Raw genomic sequence first — 25,910 nt, 5'->3', positions numbered from 1 at the left:
CCCTGGACCCCAAAAACATATATTCCTTCCATAACATAAGCAACCACTAAGCAGGGATTTTTCAAAATTCGATTCCTAAGTGGTAAAATGTTTTCTATCGACCGAGGTGATTGGGTGACAAAGCAACATGTCCCAAGTGCTGTGGGACTGTAAGCTCATTGTCTGGGATGTGTGTCGGCTCCAGAGGTGGGGCTACAGAACAGTCCAATATTCAAATAGGGAGCCACACCTACTGCCAGTGATGTATGGCAGCAGTTGGGATTACAATTGGTGTGGCTCCCTTAATTGAATATTGGACTGTGCTGCAGCCCCACCTCTGAAGTCTCCACTGCTAAAGACATAACACTCAGGCCTGTATTCAATTAGTTTCGTACCCGCGATACTTTTCGCCTGCCGTACTTTTCGCCTACATCATGTATTTTAGCTGCGAAAACTTATCACGCATGTCCCCGCAATTCACCCTATTCATTTCCAAAAGACGCGAAAACTCAACCTGGCGAATGCAAACCAGGCGAAAAGTTGGGGAAAATCAGCCTGACACCCCCTAAAAGATGCACTAATTGGGGATAAATGTACATGCCCCCAAATAGCCCTAATAAAGCTATTTGGGGTACTAGGTGTCACAATTTCTTCTAATTAGCGTCTTTGCACAAGTGGTGAAGAATAGCATTAAGAAGTTTTTTTGTGAAAATAAGTAGTCCTGTCAAATTTGGGGTACTTGAAACTGGGTGCAAGCATGGTTGAAAGTCGCTAAAGTAAAGTTTAAAAAAACATAAAAAAACGCACCTGAAACAAGCACCTGCAATCCAAAAAACACCTCACCCATACTTGCAGACCCCCCAAATGACTATTTCGCTAGTTTTTAAGTTTGTACCCCCACTTTGCACTTCTTTGCCCCCATTTTCAAAGTGCTTTTTTTGGGGTTTTCCTCAATGTTTTTTAGTTTTTTTTATGCAGTTATCCTTGGGGGGGCTGTCCCAAGGGTGCTGAGTGGCTCCCCACCTTTGCACCCCAAAATAGCGATTTTGCACTTTTTTTCTCCACCTATTCATAGACAAATCTTTTTCGCCTATTATATTGCATTGTGTTTTCGCATACGCGAAAAGTGTTTGCAATTGAATACGGACATAAGTTTCCGCCTGGCAAAAAGTTGCAATCGGCAATACTTTTTCGCGGATTCTGACTTTTCACGGCTAATTGAATACGGGCCTATGACTAGGATTTTTCTTTTGGATTGGAATACGGTACTTCATTTGATTCTGGATTTGGATTTCGAACATGGTAATTGAGTTTTTGAATGTTAGAGGAGAGACAGTGCCTCACACCATTGTCCCCATCACAGGAGACGGAACCTGCCTATTCTGGTCCCTCTCCTATCTCTTGTATGGCACTCAGCTAATGGCTCTGGAGGTGCTTGAGCTAATTGTGAGGCACATGGTGGACAACTGGGAGGAGTTCTCCATCATGTTCCATGACAGCGAGAGAGACAACTACACCAGCTCGCTGAGTCCCTCCTTAACATGTCCCAACCCATTACTTAGTAGTGTATGCAAAATAGTGGTGGCTTGGTAACAGTTTGAATTCATCTTCAAGGAGTACCACAAAGGTGAGCTATGTGAGAGTTTTGGTGCTGAACGTTTCCTCGTGAGGAGGTTACAGTATGTATCTAAATTAAGGTATACCCAGCGATAACCATTACGTGTGTGAGACTAAGAATGCATATTTTTAATAAGGAACCTATGTGCTTACTGCCCGATTTTTGTTAGTGTGCTCATTAGCTTCCAAATGGCTGATATCAATGTAATAGTATTAGTATATAAATGTGAACAAACGGCACTACACCTGGTATCCAAAATAATGATTTTATTTAATTGTACTGTATTAAAACCTGTTGGGAGCAGTTGTGCTATCAAGGCTAATTAGATTTCACCATTGATATAATTATATTTTATACTAAATTATGGCTGTTTGAATTGATTGGGGTAATCACCCATATATGAATTAAAAGCTGGTAGTCTACATTGTGAGCATATATCACCACAGGCACAAAACTCCTGTTTGTCCTGTGTCTGTGGTTATATACACTCACAATATAGATTGCCTGCTGTGATTCACAGCATTTTTCTGCAAGGGACTGAGCCAAATGACAGGCATATTCCGGCTCTGACCACCCCCTCCCACCTGGCCCACCTGTATCTCCTTTCCAAGCTTCTCCTGGAGCACCGGTTAAATAACTACATCGGCAAGTATGGCAAAAGATTACCAAAATGTTAGCAAAAATGAAAACAAACTTAAAACAATCTGAGGTTAACTGTCTATCTATACGGTTAACAGTGTAGCTAAACGTGGAAATTCATGTTGTCATACATACTGTAGAATACAATGATATACATGACAAACAACAATAAACAAAGAACAAATATATGCTAATATATGTGGGCCTGATTCATCTTGGATCGCAGTTGCTAATACGCACGCAATCGGCTGATTGTTGCATTGCGCCTGCATCGCAGTGTGAGCGAACTGGTCACTGTGATCGGGACTGCGATTGCAGTGACTACACAGATCCATCACAGAGTGATTGACAGGAAGTACTGTTTGTGTGTAGTGGTGATGGGGGGGATGGCCGACGAAAAGCAGGTGTGCCAGTGCGTTTCAATGCCGTTGCGGGGGTGTGCATTAATTATCCACTGCGATGCCCTATGCAGCATGAGGCCTCATAACGTGCACTGAGTAAGGTCAGGTCTTGTTCAAGTGTGTGAGGCTGCGATGGGACTCGATTGTACCAATGTTTTCGCAGTCTTGCTAAACATTACAGATGTGTGTAAGGTAAACTGGGCGTCCTTTTGTAGTGTTGCAGCGGCATAGCGATCGCAATGAATTAGTATACTATCGCAGTGGAACTGCTTGTGTATTAGCAATTCATTAGCAGTTGCATTCCTTGCTGAATCAGGCCCTATATTTGCTAATATAGGGCCTGATTCAGACCCACTCGCGAGCGGCTGTCCGCTCGCAACTGGGTCGATGGTCTGTATTGAGCATGCGCACGACGGAGGGAGCTCCGTCGTGCGCATGCGCCAGACACGACGAGCGAAGGACTTTCCTTCGCTCGTTGTGTCCGATCAAAGAGGGCGTGCTGTCAATGTTGATTGACAGCACGCCCCCTTTGGTGGGCGTGCCGGGGGCGTGCCTCCCTGACGGGGGCGTTCCTACGGGAACGCCTACCGTCAGAAGCCGGCCCACTGACATCACTAGTGATGTCAGTGGGAGTGATTTTGGCTCTGATAGAGCCAAAATCACTCCGGAGCTTGCGGTTGAAAACCTCAACCGCAGGCTCCGGCTCGCAATTTCGATGGTCGCGATGGTCACGACCATCGCGGCCATCAAAATGCACGCTCGTATAGCCTGTGGGTGGTGACCCACAGCTATACGAGCGTCCAGGAGGACGCTCCATGAAAATGGAGCCCGGCCCTCATTCAGAGCGTGCGCTCTGCTCAGAGCGTACGGCTCTGAATGAGGGCCATAATGTATTTGCTGATATTCTACTAAGCAAAGTTGTCTTTCTACTTTTTTTCTAACTTTCAGCTACTCTGCTGCTATTTTTATACATTTTCACAATTGAAAGCGCTATGTGAATATACAGTATCCTATAGTTCACAAAGCCTTAGCACGAGACGGTGTCCTTAATGAAATGCACCATAATGAGCCACTGGATTGGATATGTGTCATGCTAATTAAGGACACATCTGTATGATAGTTTTAAAAAATTTAACTTGTGTGGTTTAGCATTTAGTAATTATCTCCCAGTTTACAAACCGCGCATATATCCATCAAAAACAGCTACTTGCTAGGTCTCCTCCATAATTGTCATATGTAAAGACATTTCTCCCTTTGGAGTTACTTCATAACAAATAGATGTTGCAATTGTTGATAAAAGTTTATACTTCTATGAGTGAGTTTTGATTTATATTAGTTTGTTATTGAGATTTCACTTAAAAGATACAGTATAATCATATATATCATCTTACAGTATGAATCATGAGTGATCGGAATCCTGTACAAGAAAGTTAGACAGTTAAAGCTGGTTGTTGTTAGCACAAACTGAACAATACACTGCAAGACACACTAATATATTCAAATAGTGAATTTGATTTGAAATATTTGCTGGCATGAAGACAACTCTTAGGAGATTTTTGTTAAATCAAAATATTTATGATCTATTTATTCTCTGTTTAAAAAAATATTCTAGTTGTGGATCCTCCTTCATATCTGACTGTAACAGAAATTTCTGCCAAATCCATGAAGATCACTTGGAGGGCCTCGCCCAGCCAAATCACAGGATACAGGGTTCAACTTATTCCTATGTTGGCAGGAAGTAAACAACAAGCCTTGAATGTTGGCCCTCAAACTACAAGCCTTACTTTGAAGGATCTTTCCCCAGATACAGAGTACCAAATTAATGTATTTGCAATGAAAGAACTCACAGCGAGTGAGCCAATCTCAACACTGGAAAAAACCCAGGCAGTGAAAATACGAGTCGGTAAGATATTGACTCTATACTATTTACCTTCCTGTATAAAACAGTTTTCCAAAACATAAAACATAATAAATAAAGACAGGAACTGTGTTAATTATTTTTTTGATGAAACCTGTTCTGCAATAATATATAAAATATGTTTTTCATGTGATAACATTGTGTTCCACAGAATGTTCCGGTGGAGTGGATATAAAAGCTGATGTTGTCCTCCTTGTCGATGGATCTTATAGCATTGGTATCAGTAATTTTGCTAAAGTCAGGGATTTCATCGAGGTGTTAGTGAAAAGTTTCGACATCTCACCCAGCAAAGTGCAGATCAGTCTTGTACAATACAGCCGCATTCCAGTAACGGAATTTGCGTTGAACAAGTATGACAATATTGAAGATATTCTCGATGCAGTGAAAACTTTCCCTTATAGAGGGGGCTCTACCAACACTGGCAAAGCTATGACTTATGTAAGGGAAAAGGTGTTTGTTGAAAACAAGGGAGCAAGAACAAATGTGCCAAGAGTCATGATACTCATCACTGATGGGAAGTCATCGGATGCCTTTAAAGACCCAGCTATAAAGTTGAGGAACTCTGATGTGGAGATTTTTGCTGTTGGAGTTAAGGATGCAGTAAGAACTGAACTGGAAGCAATCGCTTCTCCGCCAGCTGATACTCATGTCTACACAGTAGAAGACTTTGATGCTTTCCAAAGGATATCTTTTGAGTTAACTCAATCTATTTGTCTTCGAATTGAACAAGAACTCCAAACAATTAAGCGTAAATGTGAGTGTAAAAAATGTTGAAGTATTTTATAAATTATTAATGGCAATATTGAAGACATAAGTGCAATAATTCGATTCTCTCATCCAACACTGAAAGTAATTTATATTCTGGTACAAATATATTATTATTAGTATAGTAATGGTTACAGTTATGTATTACATTTCATTTGTAATTCTTGTTATGATTACAGCTTTGACTCCTGCACAGAATCTATCTTTCTCTGAGGTTACATCCAGCAGCTTCAGAGTAAACTGGTCCCCAGCAGCTGAAGATGTTTCATCTTACACTGTAAAATACAAAGTGGCTGCTGGTGGAGAAGAGTTTATAGTTTCTGTTCCAGCCCCAACCACTACTACCGTTCTCTCCAATCTACTGCCAGAGACTATTTATGCTGTCACTGTTCTAGCAGAATATGAGGAAGGAGAGAGCCCTCCACTGAATGGGGAAGAAAAAACTCTAGAAGGTAAATTAATAAATAAATAAATATATATATATATATATATATATCATAGCTGAGACAACCATAATACGTGATTTAATTGTTAGAATAGATATAATTTAGTTTTTTGGAAGAAAGCCCTTGTGTAAATGATATGACCACATTTTGTGTACTTTACACCCAAAGTTTTATATTGCCCACGTACACCTGCCTGGCTGGTTATTGGCTCTATAAATCTAAATTGAATCGCACATTGTCATTCAAAGAGAGCCCTAGTCATGATATTGTTGGTGACCATTTGCATGCATAACAGAATCCGACAGAAAGCATCTAAGTACATAAGACGCCTCCTGCTGCAGTTGCATAATATCGCCCAGCACAAAGACACAGTTGCAGTGTGATTACTCTCCACCTCTGAATCAACCCTTTTGCCTTTAGTTTTGTATATTTCATGTAAAAAAAAAAAAGAAGCCTAACAGTGTAATGATATGTGTCTCATAAACTGTTTTTATTATACACATGTTTACAGAAAGAGAACTAAGAGAGTCTAGTGAGTCAGTCCATCAGAATGTTCTATAAAATGCTTGCTGGGAGGTATCTTTGTCTCTGATATACCAATTCTCGCCCTGTGAGGAAAGACATCTTGGCAACAGTTTGATATTTTCAACATCGAGTTATCAACCTAATAAATTTAGGCACTCTATTAACTTAAATAACTCATATTATACAATATGTAAAATATTTGCCATGATAAATACAGTTGAAATCAGGACATCTACAACACAGCACTTTGCTAAACCAACAACACATTAATCAGATGAATTTAAAGACCTAACACTGTAATAAATATAGTTTCCAGTTTTTAGTGGCTCATTTATTTAATCACTTATTATGCATTCCAGTGATTTCAATGTTTATTATACCTACTGTAGAATATGAAGATTTGGAACAAAGTGAAAATGGTCTTTTCTCCTTTTGTTTTCAGTGAAAGGAGCACCCCGCAACCTTATAGTAAGTGATGAGACCACAGACAGCTTTAAGGTTGGTTGGTCAGCAGCCCCTGGAAACGTCCTCCGGTACAGAATTGGCTATCGCCCAGTTGCCGGGGGAGAGAGAAAAGAAGTGACAGTGCCAGGAAATGAAAGAGCGACGACACTATATGATCTGTTGTCTGACACAAAGTACCATGTGTCTGTCACACCCGAATATAACTCAGGTCCAGGGAAAGCCTTGGTAGGAAATGGAGCAACTGAAGAAGGTAAAATATTATTGTTTTGTAATGTTGTGTTAATTATTTTATATAATATTTTAGAAGTGTATATATATATATATATATATATATAAAAAAAAAAAAATATATATATATATATATATATATATATATATGTATATATATAACAATAGTGTAGTACTTTCTGAACCCCAACTGCAAAACTTGTAATGTGCTTAATCTCATATTGTTATTTTTACCATTTAGTTATATAGCAGAAATCATATTACACAGCATAGTACAGGAAAAGTCTAATCATTCATATTAGTAGCACAGGACATCCATCAGCAGTGTTATATCACAGCACTGTACTGTATATAATGTACAGGGTATATGACTTGTGTATAGCTATGATTATTCTTCTGAGTAGTTTGGTCCTGTAGCTGTCACACACCCATCACTGCTTGTATTGCCTTTGTTTCTAAATACTGTATATAAAAAAATAACTGTAATCAGTGCCCGACTGGTACACAAATGGCCCACCTCGGGAATACAGAGGTTGTGACACACAGGGGCGCCGAGAGGGGGGGGGCAGCGGGTACAGATTACCCGGGCCCGGGCTTCCTGAGGGGCCCGGCAGGGGCCCGGGTCTGACGCCGCCCCCCCCTCCCTCACAGCAGCCCAGCACACAGCGTGTGCTGAGCTGAAGTGGGAGACTACTCGTGGTTGCTGAGCAGCAGTCACAGCAGTCTCCTATGCCTGTGCGGGGGAGCGATCACACTGATCGCGCCCCCCCTGGCTTTGCGCCGGGCTGAGGGGGCTCAGAGCGCCCCCCTCCCCGGCGCTGCAAATCTTTTTTATTTCTTTTTTTTCGGCAAGGGGCCGTGGCCACACCTCCCGAGATTAGGACACGCCCCCTATTACCGGGGCCCTCCTTGGCTCTTGGGGGCCCTGGTGACACATGCTTAAGGAATGTGGCCAGCCAACAATCTGTGGTCCTGCTCCATCAAGTAACTGACCCTCTAATAGAGTAACATTGTATTATTTGAGTGCACTTTCTGGAACTTGACCCATAAGGTAGAGGGTGGGGCGCTCAGACAGTGGGGTCCACCAGGGATTTTCCCTGTCTTTATGTGAGCCATTCCAACCCTTATTGTAACCACTTAATTAGGTGGTGTCTTCTAAATTAAACCCAAAATTGTAGTATTTTAAAGATGCCACCAGGTGTGTCCCAGTGACATTGCTTTCACTGGGAAAGCTGATTCCATGTCACACCTCAGTACTTCAGAACAGCAACACACCAACCTTACACAACCTATGCAACTTTGCCTGTACAAATGTGAAAAGCAATAGCAACATTTAAGACATGTAAGTGTACTCAAATTGTAGTATACTGTTGCATATTAACATTTAATATTGTATTATAATAAATATACATGAAAGTATTTAATTCTTGAAATGCTTTCTTTTGTATCATAAGTGTATTTTCTTATACGTCAATGTTTGTATTTATACAGTGTTAGGAGAACCAAGAAACCTCAGAGTTTCTGATGCTACAACATCCAGTTTGCGGTTGTCTTGGGATGCGGCACCAGGCAAAGTATTACAGTATCTTGTAACGTACACACCGGCTGCTGGAGGGGAACCGAAAGAGGTTACACTCAGAGGGAACGTCATCAACACAGTATTAAAGGAACTGGATGCCGGTACTACATACTCTCTCTCTGTAAATGCTTTATACGGATCAGGAGCTGGGTCAGCACTCACTGGTGAAGGGACTACTGTTGATGGTAAGATATGTTTCTTTTATTTCACACTTTATGACCACACTGGACATGGTATATAAAAATGATTCCCTATAAAAGGTTTCTAGGCTGCTTTGACAATAGGTGATCCATAAGGCTTTCTTCCAGCACTGGAAGTGAGCAGTCCATATGACCCATACTTGCCCACTCTCCCAGAGGGTGCAGGAGATCCCTGCATCGCACCCTCTTCCTAGTGAAATGGGCAGGATAGGGAGATGATGCCAGAATTCGCAGGTCCGTAGGAAGGAGGGCTAAATTACTCAGATCACATCATTTTAGCTCCGCACCCTCTACACAGACCCTACAGTTTACTAATACTGTAAAAGTCCCGGCCCTGCCCTGAAAGTGATATTACTGCATCTCCTCTCCGTGCTTCTCCTGGAGAGGACCATTTAAAAGTAGACAAGCATGATATGATCTGAATTCTATCCTTATAGTTCTAGGCTAGTACATTAGCTTCAGTCTTACAACCTTATTCTCACAAACTCAAGTTAATGTGCAATGTTTGGAGGAACACACTTGTCACAAACAGGCTCATTGTATGTGACACTCAGATGACATGTGTGGGCACAATGCTTGACTAGTATAATGTGAAAAGGAGTATTGGTAGCATATTATGAGGGCTCAAGGCCTATTTTAACAGGTTAAGGTGGGAGACGTATCAAACCTCCGAGAAAGATAAGGTGAATAGACTGGAGAAGTTGCCCATAGCAACCGATCAGCTGCTGTCATTTTATTTTATATTTTATTTTATTTTATAAAATGTGCTAGATAAATGATAGCTAGAAGATTATTGGTTGCTATGGGCATCTTCTCCACTATATCTCTTGAAAATTTGATACATCTCCCCTATGTGCCTTATTCAAGGGGTTCAGGGTTATAGTGCTATTGATTACTTGCAATTCTATGCAGAATTATGCACCAGTTAGTTCATCTCACTCCAATCATCTCATAGCCAATTATTTATTAACAGTTTCTTATATATCGCAGCATATTCCATTGCGCTTTACAATTGTACCTCAATGTCATCAGATATCAATGTATTTATACACAATGAATGTATATCTCTGAAGCACATTCACTTTGATGTTCTCTGGTGGATTTCCTAGTGTGTGGCCAGTTTGACCTTACTAAAGCCACCAACAGCTTTTTGCTTTTAAAATTCTTGTTTAGTTTACTGTACCATATTGAATAATGACATGAATATCAATTAAATGCTATTTATTACAAATAAAGAAACACTGAATGCATGGGAATTTATATATTAGCCAAACAAAAACAAATTCTAAGTTAAAATTTGCACACAATGATGTCTAAGAAGCTTTAGTAATTTTCTGTGCTTGTAACCTGCTTTAGTCATTAATATGTACTTCCTGAGGAAGGCTGAAATGTGTTGAACTGTGAAGGCAAACACTATTTTGCAAGACCCATGAGTGCAATATAAACTTAAAGGAGTGTTTGGAGATACACTTATGTGATGGCATAGAATTAGTGTCTGTAGTATGGGCAAAGAAACAAACTTGTAGTTAGTTCAAGAGAAGTTGTGGTCGTGGCATACAGTTTCACATATTTATATTTTGTGGCAATTCTGCTGTGATACATTCTTTTGTACTGTATGAAAAAAGGGGGCGGGGAGGGGGGCTGCACATCCTAATTTAAACATTATAAGAGGTGCTACCATGCTGAGACCTGTAGTTCTAATGCAGAAAAAAGGGGGGAATGCAGATGCACACTCTAAGCACTAAGAATACTAAATATCAAAATATATATAATAAACTATCAATTAACATGGATTTCTATTGAAGTTCTTAGTACATGTTTGGCCAAAGATGTTTGCCCACCTACTACTTCACGGTGACCTCATCAGGTGGGTCCATAACTTATTTTGTACTGTATTTCAAGTACAGCAAGGACTATTCCCACAATAGCTAACACATGCCAACCAGTGCACAGGCACATATTAGTCTTTGAAAGCAATATGGCGGTCAAGGACAGGTGCCAACAAATGATGATTGTGACGGTCACCAATCCTATCTGCTAATGATTGGCTGATTGCGAATGCACCTCTGACGCTGAATGGTGCTTTATTCAATGCTTGTGCATACATAAAGTTTTGTGTGCGTGTTTTAGCAAGATATTTTTTTTGTGCACAAGACAGAATGTTTTATTTAAACCTAATAGCGAATGAGTAATTCCGCAAGATTAATATATGGCTAAAAACATGGATATAAGTGTATGTGACGTATGGCTGACGTTAACCGCCTGCATATGCAAGTAGTGCAGACCTGTATGCATTTAGTGTAATAGTTGCAACTTTCCATATGCATGCAATTATGGCTATGTTAGTGAATTTGGCTTTGTTAGTGAATGCCTACAATTTGGTGTCTATTTGTTTGCCATTGTGCAGCACATTTAATATGGTGTATATGTGCCTATCTCCTGACTTTCCTCCTACCTATATGACCGTTCCTTCTCTGTCTACTCTCATGACTCCTCCCCACCCCCACTTCCACTAACAGCTGGTTTTTCCCAAGGTTCTGTTGGACCTCTCCTATTCTCCCTATATACATCCTCTTCAGGTGAACTCATCAACTCTTTTGACCTCCAATATCATCTCTATTATTATGATTCTCAGATCTACCTCCCACTTCCCTGACCTCTCCCTCTCTCTCCTCATCCGTATCTCCAACTGTATCTCTGCTATCTCTTCCTGGATGTCCCAGCACTTTCTTAAACTTAACATATCTAAGATTGAGCTGATCATCTCTCCACCCTCCTGCATAACTTCACTTCCCACAATTTCATTGTCAATTGATGGCACAACTATCTCCTCTAGCCCCAAAGTGCGCTGTCTTGGCGTTATCCTGAACTCCTCCCTCTCCATTCAGTACCTTTTGCAGTCCTGCCGTTTCCATCTCAAAATTATTTCCAGAATCAGACCCTGGATGCTACTAAAACCCTCATCCACTCATTGGTCATCTCCAGAGTGGACTAATGTAACCTCCTCCTATCAGACCTCCCAGACTCCCACCTCTCTCCACAACAATTTGTTCTCAATACTGCTGCTCGGCTCATCTTCCTCTCCAAATGTTCTACATCTGCCTTCCCTCTCCTTCAAGCCCTACACTGGCTCCCCTCTCCTTAAGAACCTAATTCAAGGTTCTTACAATCTGTTACAAAGCCCTTGCCCAATTCTCTCCCAACTCTGACGTCATCTTCCTTCACACTCCCGCCCATCCACTTCACTCAACAAATGTATGCCGTCTCTCCTGCCAACTGATTACTTCCTCTGACTCCCACAGAGTACAAATATATTACTTTAAAATCCTTTGGGTCCACTGCTTCAATAATTACAACTTTATATTTTCTCCCCTACAATACTGCTGATGTTTTAAATAAGTTGTATAGTGAATATTAGGGCTGTCTTCATGCATGTGTGACATTTGTACATCATAATGTTATTATTTTAATTTATTTTTCATTTACCCCTAAGTGTGTTTGCTTGTATGATCTGTGCCTGAATGGTGTAGAAGATGTCACATTCAAAGCATTAGCCAATATAAAATTTTTGCTACCTTCCATTCCTTAGAAAAATCAAGCAGTAATCTTGAGGGATAAAGGCTCCATAGCTGTCTGATGGTATGTAGTCAGGAAGCCGGTGGTCGAAATGCCACCCGCCGGCTTCCCGATAGTGAAATCCCGGGATTGCGGCGTGGGGCTAATGATAGGCGTCGGTATTTAGATGTCTATCATTAGCCCCACGCCGAAATCCTGACGCCCGGCATACCGATTGTAGGCAAGCCAGGCGTCGGGAGTGGATAGCCTCGGGGAGGGAGGGTTAGGTTTAGGGTCTCCCGGGGGGACTTAGGGTTAGTCACCCCCCCGGGAGGGTTAGGGTTCGGCTAGGGGAAGGGGAGGTTAGGACCAGGCACACCCAAGGGGAGGTTAGGGTTAGGCACCCCCCCCGGGAGGGTTAGGTTTAAAGTGCAGGGAGGGGGCGTTTGGTTTAGGCACCCCTGGGAGGAGATTGGAGGGTTAGGGGGGGAAGAGGGTTAGGGATAACCTTTATACTTACCCTGTCGGGATCTCCATATGTCCGTCTCCCGACTTCAGTATTTCCCTGTATGATAAATTGTGAATGTCTGCCTAAATGCACAGAGTCTGTGCCTTGAAGATAATTTAAATAACTTGTCCTGCAACATGAAATCTTGTTTTTGCATTAGTGCAATTTAAGATGCATTTTCCCTGACTGGAATGCATTCAGCAAGGAACTTTCCCAAGTCCTAGCATCAGAAACAAGATTTGTACCCCAAGAGACAGTGGCATCTTGACATGCCATGCCACGAGATTTCCTGGTATAGTGTGGCAGCAAGAGATGCAGGACATCACAAAACCGCCTTTGTGCTGCAGGCCTGCAAAGTAAAGAATTACTGTAGGACCGACCTACCCTTGACATGTGTGTGGATATGATAGATTGGATATGGGAATGTTTGTGACGTTTGCAGAAAATGAAAATTGCTCTACATTAGCAACGCCATCTCAAATAACCTTGAGGTTTTACTGTACTTAGTAAGTTCCCTAAGTTCCTAGAAAATGATCATGTGAAATGTTTGGTCCATGCGAGAAAGTAATGTAATGAAGGAAATGAAAGAATACATACTGTACTGTCGCATTGTGGAACATTTAGGTTGAGTGACTGTGATTTTTTTAACAGAAGACAGAATTTTTAGCCAACAAAGCTTATTTTTCCGCTCACTGGGGATTGAAAGGGGGACATTTGATATGTTGTAGGTGGACAATCACTTTGTAAGACAATTTTAATCTTTTGGACAGAAAACTTCATGCTTTATATTTTTGTGGTGGCTGGCATACAGTTATCTTTTGAATGCACAATCCTAATGAAGTTTGCAGGTAGTTTTGCATTGACTTTTGTCCAGTTCTTTAATGGCCCTACAATACACTGTGCAAGTTATTGCAGAACTGTGTCACAGTCCAGATAGGAAATGTAATGGAAAATGCAAAAGGGTGAAGCACTGGGAATTCAGTCATCTGTGGCTGCTTTTAAATGCTACTGTTTTAGCAATCTATTTCCCAAGAATGAGGAGGTGGTTAGAAAAATCTTGGCACATGTTCATTTTTTTTAATACCTTAGGGCACAAATTTGAAAAGCAAACACAGACTACATTTTAGTTGTTAATATATTAAGCCTGTCTTGATGTTGATTGCTGAGATGAAATGAGATGTAAAATACTTTCTCTTTTTCCACTGCTGTAGGCAGAATTGAGGGTAGCCCAGCCCATGGATCTTAAAATGTGCCATCTGATTACAACACAAATGTTAATTACTTTTCCCTTCAGTGCTGTAGCTGAGAGCCAAACCATTGCAACACCAAAAGAGCAATTACAGTGTTCTGTCATTATACAGCCGGCTTGGCACATATGCCAAAAGTGGCATTATAATAAAATGTGAATTTGCATTGTGGGTGGTGACGTGGAAAGTCTGGTTTATAACAATAGCAGTAGTTGGTGGTGTTAAGAGGATATAAAAAGACAAACAAATGTATCTAAATGTAATATACAGTGCATTTAAATATAATTTTTATTTTGCTGTTGTTGTTTTTTTACTATGTGTTGCTGAACATTCAACTAAATACATTTCAGGGTGATAAAAGACTAACATATAAGTTTAAGGTCATGTCACATGAAAGATTTATTAGTGTAATAAACGTTTTGTTATTGATCCAATTACTTTGAGACATAATAATAATAATAATAATAATAATAATAATAATAATAATAATAAATTACAGTGTAAAGAGACATCAAAAAGTAGTATTCAAGGGAGAAAACAAAACCAAAAATATAACTTAGTTTATAGTTCAATATTTTCACCCACTTTTTAAAAGCAATAGGGGCCTCATTCAGAGGCGGTCGGAGGATGCAAGCGGTCGCTCAGAAACTGGGCGGCCGCTTGCATCCTGACCGCCCGCCTCTGTTGCGGTCGTTAGGCTGTGGGTTAACACCCACAGCTCTAACGACCGCTCGGGTGATGGTCGCGATGGTCAGAGACCATCGCGACCATCGGGGCTTACGACGAGACCCTAGGGTAGGGTCTCACTTGTCGTAAGCCCCGGAGAGCTTCTGGCTTTGTCACTAGTGATGCAAGTGGGGCCTCCCCCAAACGGCAGGCGTTCCTATGGGAACGCCTCCGTTTGGGCTGCCACCCCCCCGGCCCACCTTCCAAACGGGGCGAGCTGTCAATCAACATCGACAGCTCGCCCCCTTTGGAAAGAGACCCGCTACGACCGGCGCTGTCGGTCGTAGCGGGTCTCACGCATGCGCACGAGGGAGCCGGCAAAACATCAAGGCGGCCGTGCGGTCGTAGACCGTACGGCCGCCTCTGAATAAGGTCCTAGGTGTCTGTTTTAAATGTTACTTTAAATTAAAAAGTTAGTCCATGGTAGATAAATATATTGATATACAGTACTTAGTTTTTTTAAATGGATTTATTCTGAATATTAATGTGCACTGCAAAATAAGCAATATACGATCCCTTTTGGTTCAGAGCCAATGGCCATGCACATGTTGTATTGTGGATTTGCTAGACACAGGGGAAAGCAATGACTAATACAGTCTTAAGCTTAAATGAAATAATTAAGGCTTTGCAGAGCTATCCAAAATATATGAATGGCTGGAGCTGGAATGAAAAGCTGAAATTTTCCCAATATAGATATGTTTCAATAATTCATATTCATGTAAAAATGAATTGTACTTGAGTAACCTTGTTAGTTTCCACTAAAACCCATTGCAGCAAGGGGTTTTGTGTGTAGTAAAGTACATAGCGACACCATTGTCTCTATAGCTGTGTTCTGCTGTAGCACTCATAGTGCTAACTTAAGTAATCCAACAGATGCTCTTTGTACACTGGGCTGGCTTCCCAGCCATCACTATCACATCTTAAAATTGTGAATTTAAAAAGAAAATTACCATTGAAAATGTATAGCAGGATATTTCACCTACAATACACTAATCTAACCCACAATGGTTTTGCAGTATTAGTTTAAATACATGGCAAATTCTGACAATCCTGAATATACATAGTTATGGTTTCTCACACTATAACCCACTTTAGGGACCTATTTATGATTGTTCACCCATTAACAATCATTTTCTAACACCATAGCCAATTGGTTACAGTCTACCTTTATGGAAAAAATTGCCATGGTAGATAATGGTAATTAGTGCTTTGCCAGGACAGTTTCTGTAGTGATGTGCTTGTGTGAACTGAGTTGCCAATTTGTGCATGTGCCATGAAACAGAAAGCCCGTACCTGGAATTTTCATTTCAATATTAACAATGCTAAAAAAAATAAAATAAAAATATAAATAAATTAAAAAAAGAAAAGCAGGCAAACAACATTATATACAAATTATAATTTTTTTTTACTGTTATAATAAATGAAACCTGGTAGTAGCATTTTAGTAACTATAATGTGTTTAGGTGCAAACACTTGAAACATAAATGAGCTGTAATGTTCAACAAACAAGAATTTGAAAAAAAACTGCAAACTCCCAACCTTCACTCAGGGCCCTACCTCACTTCTTCAACCATCACTATAAAGTGCACCAACAAGGCCGTTTCACACTTTAGATGAAGTACAGTAGCTTAAAACACACCAATTCACAATTCATATTCTGCTGAGGTTCCCTGCCCAGTTGGTAACTTGGCTGTCAAGCTGTATCTGCAAATTTCCTGTCACTTGTAAGACACGAACCAACCTCACACTAGCCCCTCTGCTCATCTCCTTGCTCAGTCCTAAACTGATCTCCAAGCTGCTTCACATCTCTTCACTTGGTTGTCTCCCCAGCATTCTCCAAAGAGCTGCCTTTCACTTATATACCATGTTAAACCAGGAGAGGAAGTTCCCCTGGTCTAGGCCCCAAACAAGTCGTGAAATAGCACCATGTAGCTTGTCACCACCCCCCCCCCCCCTCCTTAGCTCACAACTTTTGGGGTGTGTGAATTTGCAGTGAGTCCATTTACACTGAAGACCTTTTTCAAGACCATTTTTCACGCATCAGGTATACTCATCTTCCATGTTCATTTGTCCTTTTCTTTTTTCCTTGGTGGTTTCTTGTGAACAATGTTTGCACTGTTTCCCTTATTCTGCCATTATGTTCTCTTGTATAGCCTTAGGGGCTAACTTATTACTCTTACTCTTCAGAGCCTGGTTGACTTTTTCAAAAAATTTTTTTCACCTGGTTGACTTCTACAACTGTTCAGACATGTTCTCAACAACTTGTGTCTGATTCTGTTTCATCTCATGGACTTGAGTTGAGCTTCATATATGTGAACTGTCTCATCCTTAGTGCTTTTGGGACCTACATCTTGCAATGGCAAAACTTGTATACAGATGTTTTGTCATTGTTAAATATACAACTTGGCCAATGTAATAGAGTGCGAGTTTTTAACTTGCACACTACAGCCATTGCCAAAAGTTTTGAGAATTACACAAGTATTGGTTTTCACAAAGTTTGCTGCTTCAGTGTTTTTAGACCTAAGTGTCAAAGGCTTTTATTGACAATTACATAAAGTTTATGCAAAGAGTCAATATTTGCAGTATTGACCCCTCTCTTTCAAGACCTCTGCAATTCACCCTGGCATGCTGTCATTCAACTTCTGGGCCACATACTGACTGATGGCCACCCATTCTTGCCTAATCAATGCTTGGGGTTTGCCAACATTTTGGGTGTTTGTTTACCCACCCGCCTCATGAGGATTGACCACAAGTTCTCAATGGGATTAAGGTCTGTCGAGTTCCCTGGCCATGGACCCAAAATGTCGATGTTTTGTGCCCCAAGCCACTTAGTTATCACTTTTGCCTTATGGCAAGGTGCTCCATCATGCTGGAAAAGGCATTGTTCGTCACCAGACTGTTCTTGGATGGTTGGGAGAAGTTGCTTGTGGAGGATGTTTTGGTACCATTTTTATTCATGACTGTGTTCTTAGCCAAAATTGTGAGTGAGCCAACTCCCTTGGCTGAGAAGCAACCCCACACATGAATGGTCTCAGGATGCTTTACTGTTGGCATGACACAGAACTGATGGTAGCGCTCACCTTTCCTTCTCCGGACAAGCGTTTTTCCAGATGCCTCAAACAATCTGAAAGGGGATTCATCAGAGAAAATAATTTTATCCCAGTCCTCAGCAGTCCAATCCCTGTACCTTTTGCAGAATATCAGTCTGTCCCTGATGTTTTTCCTGGAGAGAAGTGGCTTCTCTGCTGCCCTTCTTGACACCAGGCTATCCTCCAAAAGTCTTCGCCTCACTGTGCGTGAAGATGCACTCACACCTGCCTGCTGCCATTTCTGAGAAAGTTTTGCACTGGTGGTGCCCCGATTCCGATTCCGCAGCTGAATCAAGTTTCGGAGATGGTCCTGGCGCTTGCTGGACATTCTTGGGCGCCTGAAGCCTGCTTCACAACTATTGAACCTCTCTCCTTGAAGCTCTTGATGATCCGATAAATGGTTGATTTAGGTGCAATCTTACTATCAGCAATATCCTTGCCTCTGAAGCCCTTTTTGTGCAAATAAATGATGACTGCACGTGTTTCCTTGCAGGTAACCATGGTTAACAGAAGAAGAACAATGCAAGCACCACCCTCCTTTTAAAGCTTCCAGTCTGTTATTCTAACTCAATCAGCATGACAGATTGATCTCCAACCTTGTCCTCATCAACACTCTCACCTGTGTTAACAAGAGAATCACTGACATGATGTCATTTGGTCCTTTTGTGGCAGGGCTAAAATGCAGTGGAAATGTTGTTTTTGGGATCAAGTTCATTGTCATGTCAAAGAGGGACTTTGCAATTAATTGCAATTCATCTGATCACTCTTCATGACATTCTGGAGTATATGCAAATTGCCATCATAAAAACTGAAGCAGCAGACTTTTTGAAAACCAATACTGGTGTCATTCTTAAAACTTTTGCCCATGGCTGTATTACTGATCTATAACTCAAAAATAATAGACCTGCTTCAGGCTAATGAGTCAGGATAGGAAATATATTAAAACAAACAAAAGAGTTTTACTTAATGAATATATTAAAATAATAATTTTCTTTTTTCTTTTTTCTTATTCTTTATTGAATCTGCAATTGGAAGCCAAAGTCCAGCACAGCACACATATATGAACCAGCAAGCATTGGCTGGAGAAGAAGTAAAACTCCTTTCAATACTGTTGGCCAATATCAGCAGGCAGCTGCGTATTACTCAGCTGCCCTGGTAGTTTGCTAATTTCTCTGTTATAAGTGGCAATAGAAATTATTTTTATATTGCATAGTATTGATAAATAGGCCTATTTATCAAAAAATATGTGTGGCTACAAGCAAATACTAAGGAGCTCCTGTATGTATGTATGGAGGACTACAGCAGATATTGGAGATATCTACTACAGTTCCCTGTTTTTTTTACTACAAAAGCAGCCCCCATAGGTTTCAGTGGAGCTGCTATAATGCCACATTTACCCCAGTAGCTAACACCATCTTTAGCTGCTGTTCACCATTGTAGCCTATGGGCTGTATTTCACAAAAGATTTTGGGGCACCATATTCAGTGTGTGTGTGTGTGTGTGTGTGTTTAGGGAGGGGTAAGGGTGGAGGGGTTACGGTCAAGTGTTTGAGGAAATGTGGCTATGCATCTGCTGTGAATATAGGGTCTGTCTGCAGTTGTCGTGCTGCTGCAAAGCAGTAGTGCACCACTGAGGGGTGTATCGTACTTGGCTGCACGTTGCATTGCTGGGTGGCACTTGTGATAATCCAAAACAGAATACTTGACTGCATTGTCCTGGTGCATATGCCTAATTCTGATCTTTTAGATAATGGCTCCCATCCCAGAAGGATATTATATCAAAGAGATAAAACAAAACTGGTGCAAAAGGAAAAGATATCCACTGTACCCCTCATACAACCACCATGTGTGACATACTGGTATTCACTATGCTGTTCAGCACACAGAGAATTCCAGAGATCACCATACAGCACTGAGAGCAACAAAGTGACCGCCATATCACACAGAGAGCATCCAAGTGACCGCCATACCACACATAGAGCAGCCGAGTGACCGCCATACAGCACAGACAACATACCAGTGACCATAATACAGTACAGACAATTCCTCTGACCACCTACAGCACAGTCAGAATCATAGTCACTGCCACACAAAACAGACAGAATCACAGTTACCACCATACAGCACGGATAGAATTATAGTCACCGCCATACAGCACAGACAGAATCGCAGTCACTCACCATCATAGCGCACACACATTACAGTCACTACCATACACCAGGCAGTATCCCAGTGATTCCAATACAGCAGAGAAAGAAACCAAGTCACCACCATACAGCACAGACAGAACTGCAGAGCCTGCCATATTGCACATACAGCATCCCAGTAGGACTGCCATATGATGCATATATATATATATATATATATATATATATATATGTATGTTTGTGTTAGAAAATACTACGAATAAAACATAGAGGTCCCTTATTTTACTTTTTCAATGTTTTAAACTTACTTTACACTGTGAAATAAGATGTTCCAGCACTGTGTCACAGTCACATCTGATCTGTCCAGCTCTGGATTCCCAGTCATGTATGGGCTCCCACTGGGAGGCTCATGCTCTTACAGTTCATAAACAGTAAGGGTAATTCTAAGTTGGATGCAGGGAAAGCAGTTTTCCATCTGTGTATGCTTCCGAGATGTACTGTGCATGCATCCCAGTAATTAGTGATGGAGGATGCAGATTGAAACACCAATGTAATTTTGATGGGAGTTTCTGGGTGGTAACTGGGGGTGGCTAATAGTCGGGCTAATTAAATTCTGTGAAGTGTTGCTGAACTGGCGCACTACAAGCACTAGCCTGTATTAACAAACTGAACATGTACTGGAAAGATATCCCATCTTCAGTCTGGACAAGTTAATAGGAGTGTGGTGATTTAAAAGGTTGAATCTGCTGATGAGAAGGGTTAATTGGATAGGAAGCACTGTGATTATATGTTGCTAATATCACTATCCATAGGTAGTTACAATACAATTTATTGGTATTAACAATATTTTATACATTTTATTTACATGTTTCCATTTTTAGATACAGAGAAGCCTGCCTGTGATCATTCAAGTGTAATTTATCAAATTGTGAATTGTCAGCAATAGCGCGGTCTATATTTGATCACTAGGGGGAGGGTTAGGTACTAGGAGGGAGAGTTAGGTTTAGTGTGCAGGGAGGGGGAAGTTAGGTTTAGACATTGGGGGGGGGAGGTTAGGTTCAGGCACCAGGGAGGGAGGGTTAACGTTAGGGTAGAGAGAGGGGGAGGATACCTACCGACAGGTGTTGGTATCCTAGACGCTGGCATTGGGATATTGACTGCTGGGATCCCGAGAGCCGGCATCCCGTACCCATCCCCTGGAGACTCACTCTCAGGCAAAGGATTACAGTAGCCTCAAATGCCCATTCTTTGAGGTAGCCACAGGGCAATCTCAGAGGGTCACACAGTGTTGATCCCAAAATAACTCGCTGTCACATCCAAAGCCTCTCTGAACTCTCTAAAGCTGAAGGATAGATTTCTCACACTGACTGCAGACTTCTCCCTTTGTCAGACTAATCCTTTCTAACACCTGGGCTGTCTCCACTTACAGGGTTCTCTGACACTACCATCAGGGCTTTTTGCTGCACAATTGGGACTCTGCAGCTAGTCTTATTTTTTGCAATCTACTGAGCTTCTCTCTTTTCCCCACCAGTAATTCCCCTTACATGTTGGGTCCTACTCTCCTTTGTAGTAGTGCACTAATCTGGTCACACCTTCCCTTTTATCAGTTCCTCTGCAGCTTCATGCCAGTGGGATCCTACAACGTTCTTACCTTCACCTGCTTCTCCTACTTCTTCCCCCTCACAGTTGTAGAATATATTGGCCACAATAGAGGTCGGCATCTTGGCAGAGTCCAGCTCTGGCACCAACATATTAGAATATCCAGTGAATGTGGCTATAGCACCCGGTGCCTGCAGAACTCAGTGTAGCCATGCCCCCACATTGATGTAGGTGGAATCCACTGCTTTTTCCTTGTCAGCGGCAACCTCCAACACTCCCTGTGCAGTGTTCCTGTTCTGCATGCTTGCCCTACCTCGCGCAGTGCGCTTCCCTCATTGTCAATGTGGCAGGATGCCGGCCCAAATCACTCAATAGTGCACCTGCCCCGCGCTCAGCCCGCCCTTGAGTTAGGCTAAAATGTAAAAGCAGTGGGGAAGGTAAGCTGAATGGCAAACCACATGAGATACACAGAGTTGAAAAGAAAGATTAAAAATAACTAGGTGTCTCCTCAAAAAAACATAGCTTTGTGGTTCATATATACACTATATATACTGTACAATACCACTGCTTCCTACTCTATAGCTGGAGTCACACGAATAGACTCATGGACTTGCTCAGCTGTACATGTAATGTAGCACAGCTTTGTGGTTCATATATACACTATATATACTGTACAATACCACTGCTTCCTACTCTATAGCTGGCGTCACACGAATAGACTCATGGACTTGCTCAGCTGTATATGTAATGTAGCACAGCTTTGTGAGTCATGTTTGAAAAATATATATATTTTTTTAAATATAGGTGACATTTGGCCCTTGGTGTTAATGTGTGTGATTGAATTTAGTTTAACAACCACAGTTTTACAATATACCAATCTCTCCTTCTACAAAGCTAGAGACTGTATTGAATGATTGGGGTGAGGAGTGTACATCTGTATTTCAGTGACAATAGGTGATTGTTAGGCAGTATGTCAGTTTTATGACCTGTTACACTGTGTCTACAATAGCTCAACATCTGAGTCATTTTCTGCTAAAATGATCGTGTGAGAATAACATATTACGTTTCACTAAAAAAAGACAAAGGTCCCATTGACTGCTGTCTATGGACATATAGAACATACATTTCCAATTACACTGACTCACTGAAAGACAGATATTTAATCCAAAATCCAGTAAATGTTGAACCTTTTCGTTGTCCCTTATGCAAAAAATAATCATTGAAAACTATGGTCCTTTTTCTAGTATAATTTCCATTTGTAGGTAAGTTATAAGACTAATAGAAGCTAGTTCAATTTTATAAAGAGAGAGAGAGAGAGAGAGAGCAAACTCACCTCATCCCTTAAAGACAAAGTGTACAAGCAGCACTCACAGTTTCAGTACATAATGGAAGGCTTTATTCAGTATAAGTTATCATCATGATACAGGCAATGACAGGGGGTCAGATGCCCAACAGCCGTTTCAACTGATCTCATCAGTCTTCCTCAGGGGCCTATGCAGAGGCATTGCCTGTATCATGATGTTATACTGAATAAAGCCTTCCATTATCTATTGAAACTGTGAGTGCTGGTTGTACACTTTGTCTGCAAGGGATGAGGTGAGTGTTGCGCTCTCTCTCTCTCTCTCTCTCTATATATATATATATATTCCGAATTTGCATTAAAGTGGCGATAAGAACCGAGTAAATCCGAGTAAAACCGAACCCGCTCACACCTAATATATATATATAAAATAAAGTCCCAAGTTTAGGGGTCTATATGTTTGTTAGTTCGGGGGTAATCTCTTGAACCACTGGACAGATTTTGATGGGGTATTCACTATTCTATACAGCATTGGTTAATCAACATAGGGTTGGCAGCTACCAAATACCAATTACTAAAAAGAAGGCACTCGTTAGACTTTAAAGAGAGACATCACACCCCCTAGAGAGAATCTTACCCTAAATCTGAACCCCACCCTACCCCACTCAATGGAGGACCCGACCAAATGAATTACTTACCTGTCTGTGGCTACCTGTCTTCAGTGAGTCCCTCGTCATAAAGACTACATGTACTGTGATTGGTGGATAGCTACAGCCATCCACCAATCAGTGAGTGTAGACATCCCACTACTGTGATTTGTGGATGGCCAGAGCCATCCAGTAATCAGCTTTGTTTAGCATAACTGCACAATCGGGTTGCTGCTGATTCAGGCAGAAGATGCTGCCTGGCCACTCTGTATTTTTTTATACCATAATCATAGCAGGTGTGGAGCATTCCTTAGCATGTCTCCCGGCCACAGCTGTAGGGTCACAAGAAGCTGATAATGCTATACAGGGACACAAGAGCTGATACTTGATACAGGGACACAAGAAACTGGGACACAAGGTCACAAGAAGCTGACACTGGGATAAAAGGTCACAAGAAGCTGACACAGATACAGGATAGCAAGAAGCTGACACTGGGCGACAAAGTTGAGAGAAGCTCATACTAGGATACAAGGTCACAAGAATCTGACACTGATACGGTGACACCAAAAATAGACAATGGAAAAAAGTTACAAAAGGAGCTGACATTCTGATATGTGTTCATGTTAACATGGAATACGGAGTCACAACAAGTTGACAAAGTCAGAACAAGCTCACTTTGGGATATACAATAGGGCCAGAACAAACCCTGAAATACATGGTCTCAATAAGTTGTCCCTGGTGGTGATGGCCAAAAGAATTTAACAATGTGATAAATGGTCACAAGAAGTGTATCTATCTATCTATCTATCTATCTATCTATCTATCTATCTATCTATCTATCTATCTATCTATCTATCTACTATCACTGCTAGTAAATTTATACAGAAAGGCAGAGAAAGCAGAGTATTCAACTTTTGCAAAGAAAAATCAAAACTTAACCATAATCTATTGCACAAGATTAGAATGAAGAGAAAATTCTCAGTGTAGTGTCATGGTGAATGATTTCATTAGCTTAGAGCACAGATTCTCAAACTCGGTCCTCAGGACCCCAAACAGTGCATGTTTTCCAGGTCTCCTCACAGAAACACAAGTGAAATAATTAGTTCCACCTGTGGATCTTTTAAAATGTCAGTGAGTAATGACTACACCTGTGCACTTGCTGGGTGACCTGGAAAACGTGCACTGTGTGGGGTCCTGAGGATCGAGTTTGAGAACCACTGGCTTAGAGAAATCATTTTGTATATAATTCTAAATATCAAAAAATATCAAAGATGCAGTTAATTCACACATTCAAAGAAACAAAAAGCATTTAAAAAAAATTAAATATTATCCAATAAAAAAGAGCCAGGCTTATCATGTTGGTATGTTTTTAATGAATAAAATGCTGTATACACAAATGTATCCATAGCTAGCACATAGCAGATAGCCCTTTGTATTCAGTATCAGTTATATAAACATATACGTCATTACCGTTATAACGTACATTGGCTGAGAACTATGTTTGTTTATTTTTTCCCACTTCAACATTAGGAGTTATGTATTTGAGTTACAGTATGCTGTGTCCAACTAGTGTTTGTCCTGTTATTCATTATAAATATATAAACAGTCCTACATTACTAACCTGACATAATATAGATACGAGAAATGCTAGTTATAATGATGCAGCAAGCCCTTTGCAGCCTAACGATAGTGCTTTAAGTTTGTTTCTTTGAAATACAAGTTTTTATTAATGTGCTAATGATCTTCTTTACAAGAAACATTTTTATATTTGTTAAATCTTTTTTGTGAGGTCTAAAAAACATTTTGTGCACTTAATTCCATTTCCCATAACAACTTTGGGTATGGATGGTAATACATGGGTACAATAACTTTGCTGAAATCCTACCATGCAGAAATGATACGTTACAGTTGAGAAGACCTGTATATTTAAACAGGACTCAGTTACAAGGATCAAAGGCCTTTTATAGACTTACTTCAGAAATGTATATATTTCTATTTCCTAAGTCAAGGTCAACCATATGTGCTTGGTTTCCAGCACACTCATGTTTTATCACTGGAAATATTTATCTTGGCATGTTTATTTATTTTATTTTTTTAAATAAATTCAAGCTACTGAAAGGTCTGGATTAAGGGAGTCGATAGGGGTGGACTTGCAGGGGCAAATGCAGGATTTCTACAGTTAGGTTTCCAAATGCTTGCTTACAGTAGAATTTAAGTAAAAAAAACCTGCGGCAATAGTCTAAAGAAGACTTTTTTTGTGAAATTGTTTCACTTTCATATGATTCGATCCCAAAATGTTGCTTATACACATAGTTTTATCTAAGATTAAT

The 25,910-nt window shown here is 40.8% G+C and overlaps 1 protein-coding gene across 2 annotated transcripts in view; it reads left to right on the top strand.

The window, feature by feature from the left end:
- The window catches only part of COL12A1 (collagen type XII alpha 1 chain), a 195,690-nt gene that overhangs the window by 26,110 nt on the left and 143,670 nt on the right, over window positions 1-25,910 (top strand). Inside the window, exons 9-13 of one of the 2 annotated variants that reach the window (XM_088471474.1) lie at window positions 4,250-4,540; window positions 4,707-5,309; window positions 5,500-5,772; window positions 6,734-7,006; window positions 8,476-8,748. The exons of the other annotated variant lie outside the window; for it this stretch is intronic. Of the exons in view, the coding sequence (XP_088327600.1) occupies window positions 4,250-4,540; window positions 4,707-5,309; window positions 5,500-5,772; window positions 6,734-7,006; window positions 8,476-8,748 (1,713 nt within the window). The remainder of the gene's footprint in view (window positions 1-4,249; window positions 4,541-4,706; window positions 5,310-5,499; window positions 5,773-6,733; window positions 7,007-8,475; window positions 8,749-25,910) is intronic. 2 annotated transcript variants of the gene reach the window in all.

This window comes from Taudactylus pleione, unplaced genomic scaffold (genome assembly GCF_031769625.1).
Source record: "Taudactylus pleione unplaced genomic scaffold, aTauple2 ptg000015l, whole genome shotgun sequence".
Taxonomy (NCBI): Eukaryota; Metazoa; Chordata; class Amphibia; order Anura; family Myobatrachidae; genus Taudactylus; species Taudactylus pleione.
Note: the sequence above shows the minus strand (reverse complement) of the source record. Positions and strands in the feature narration are given on the sequence as shown.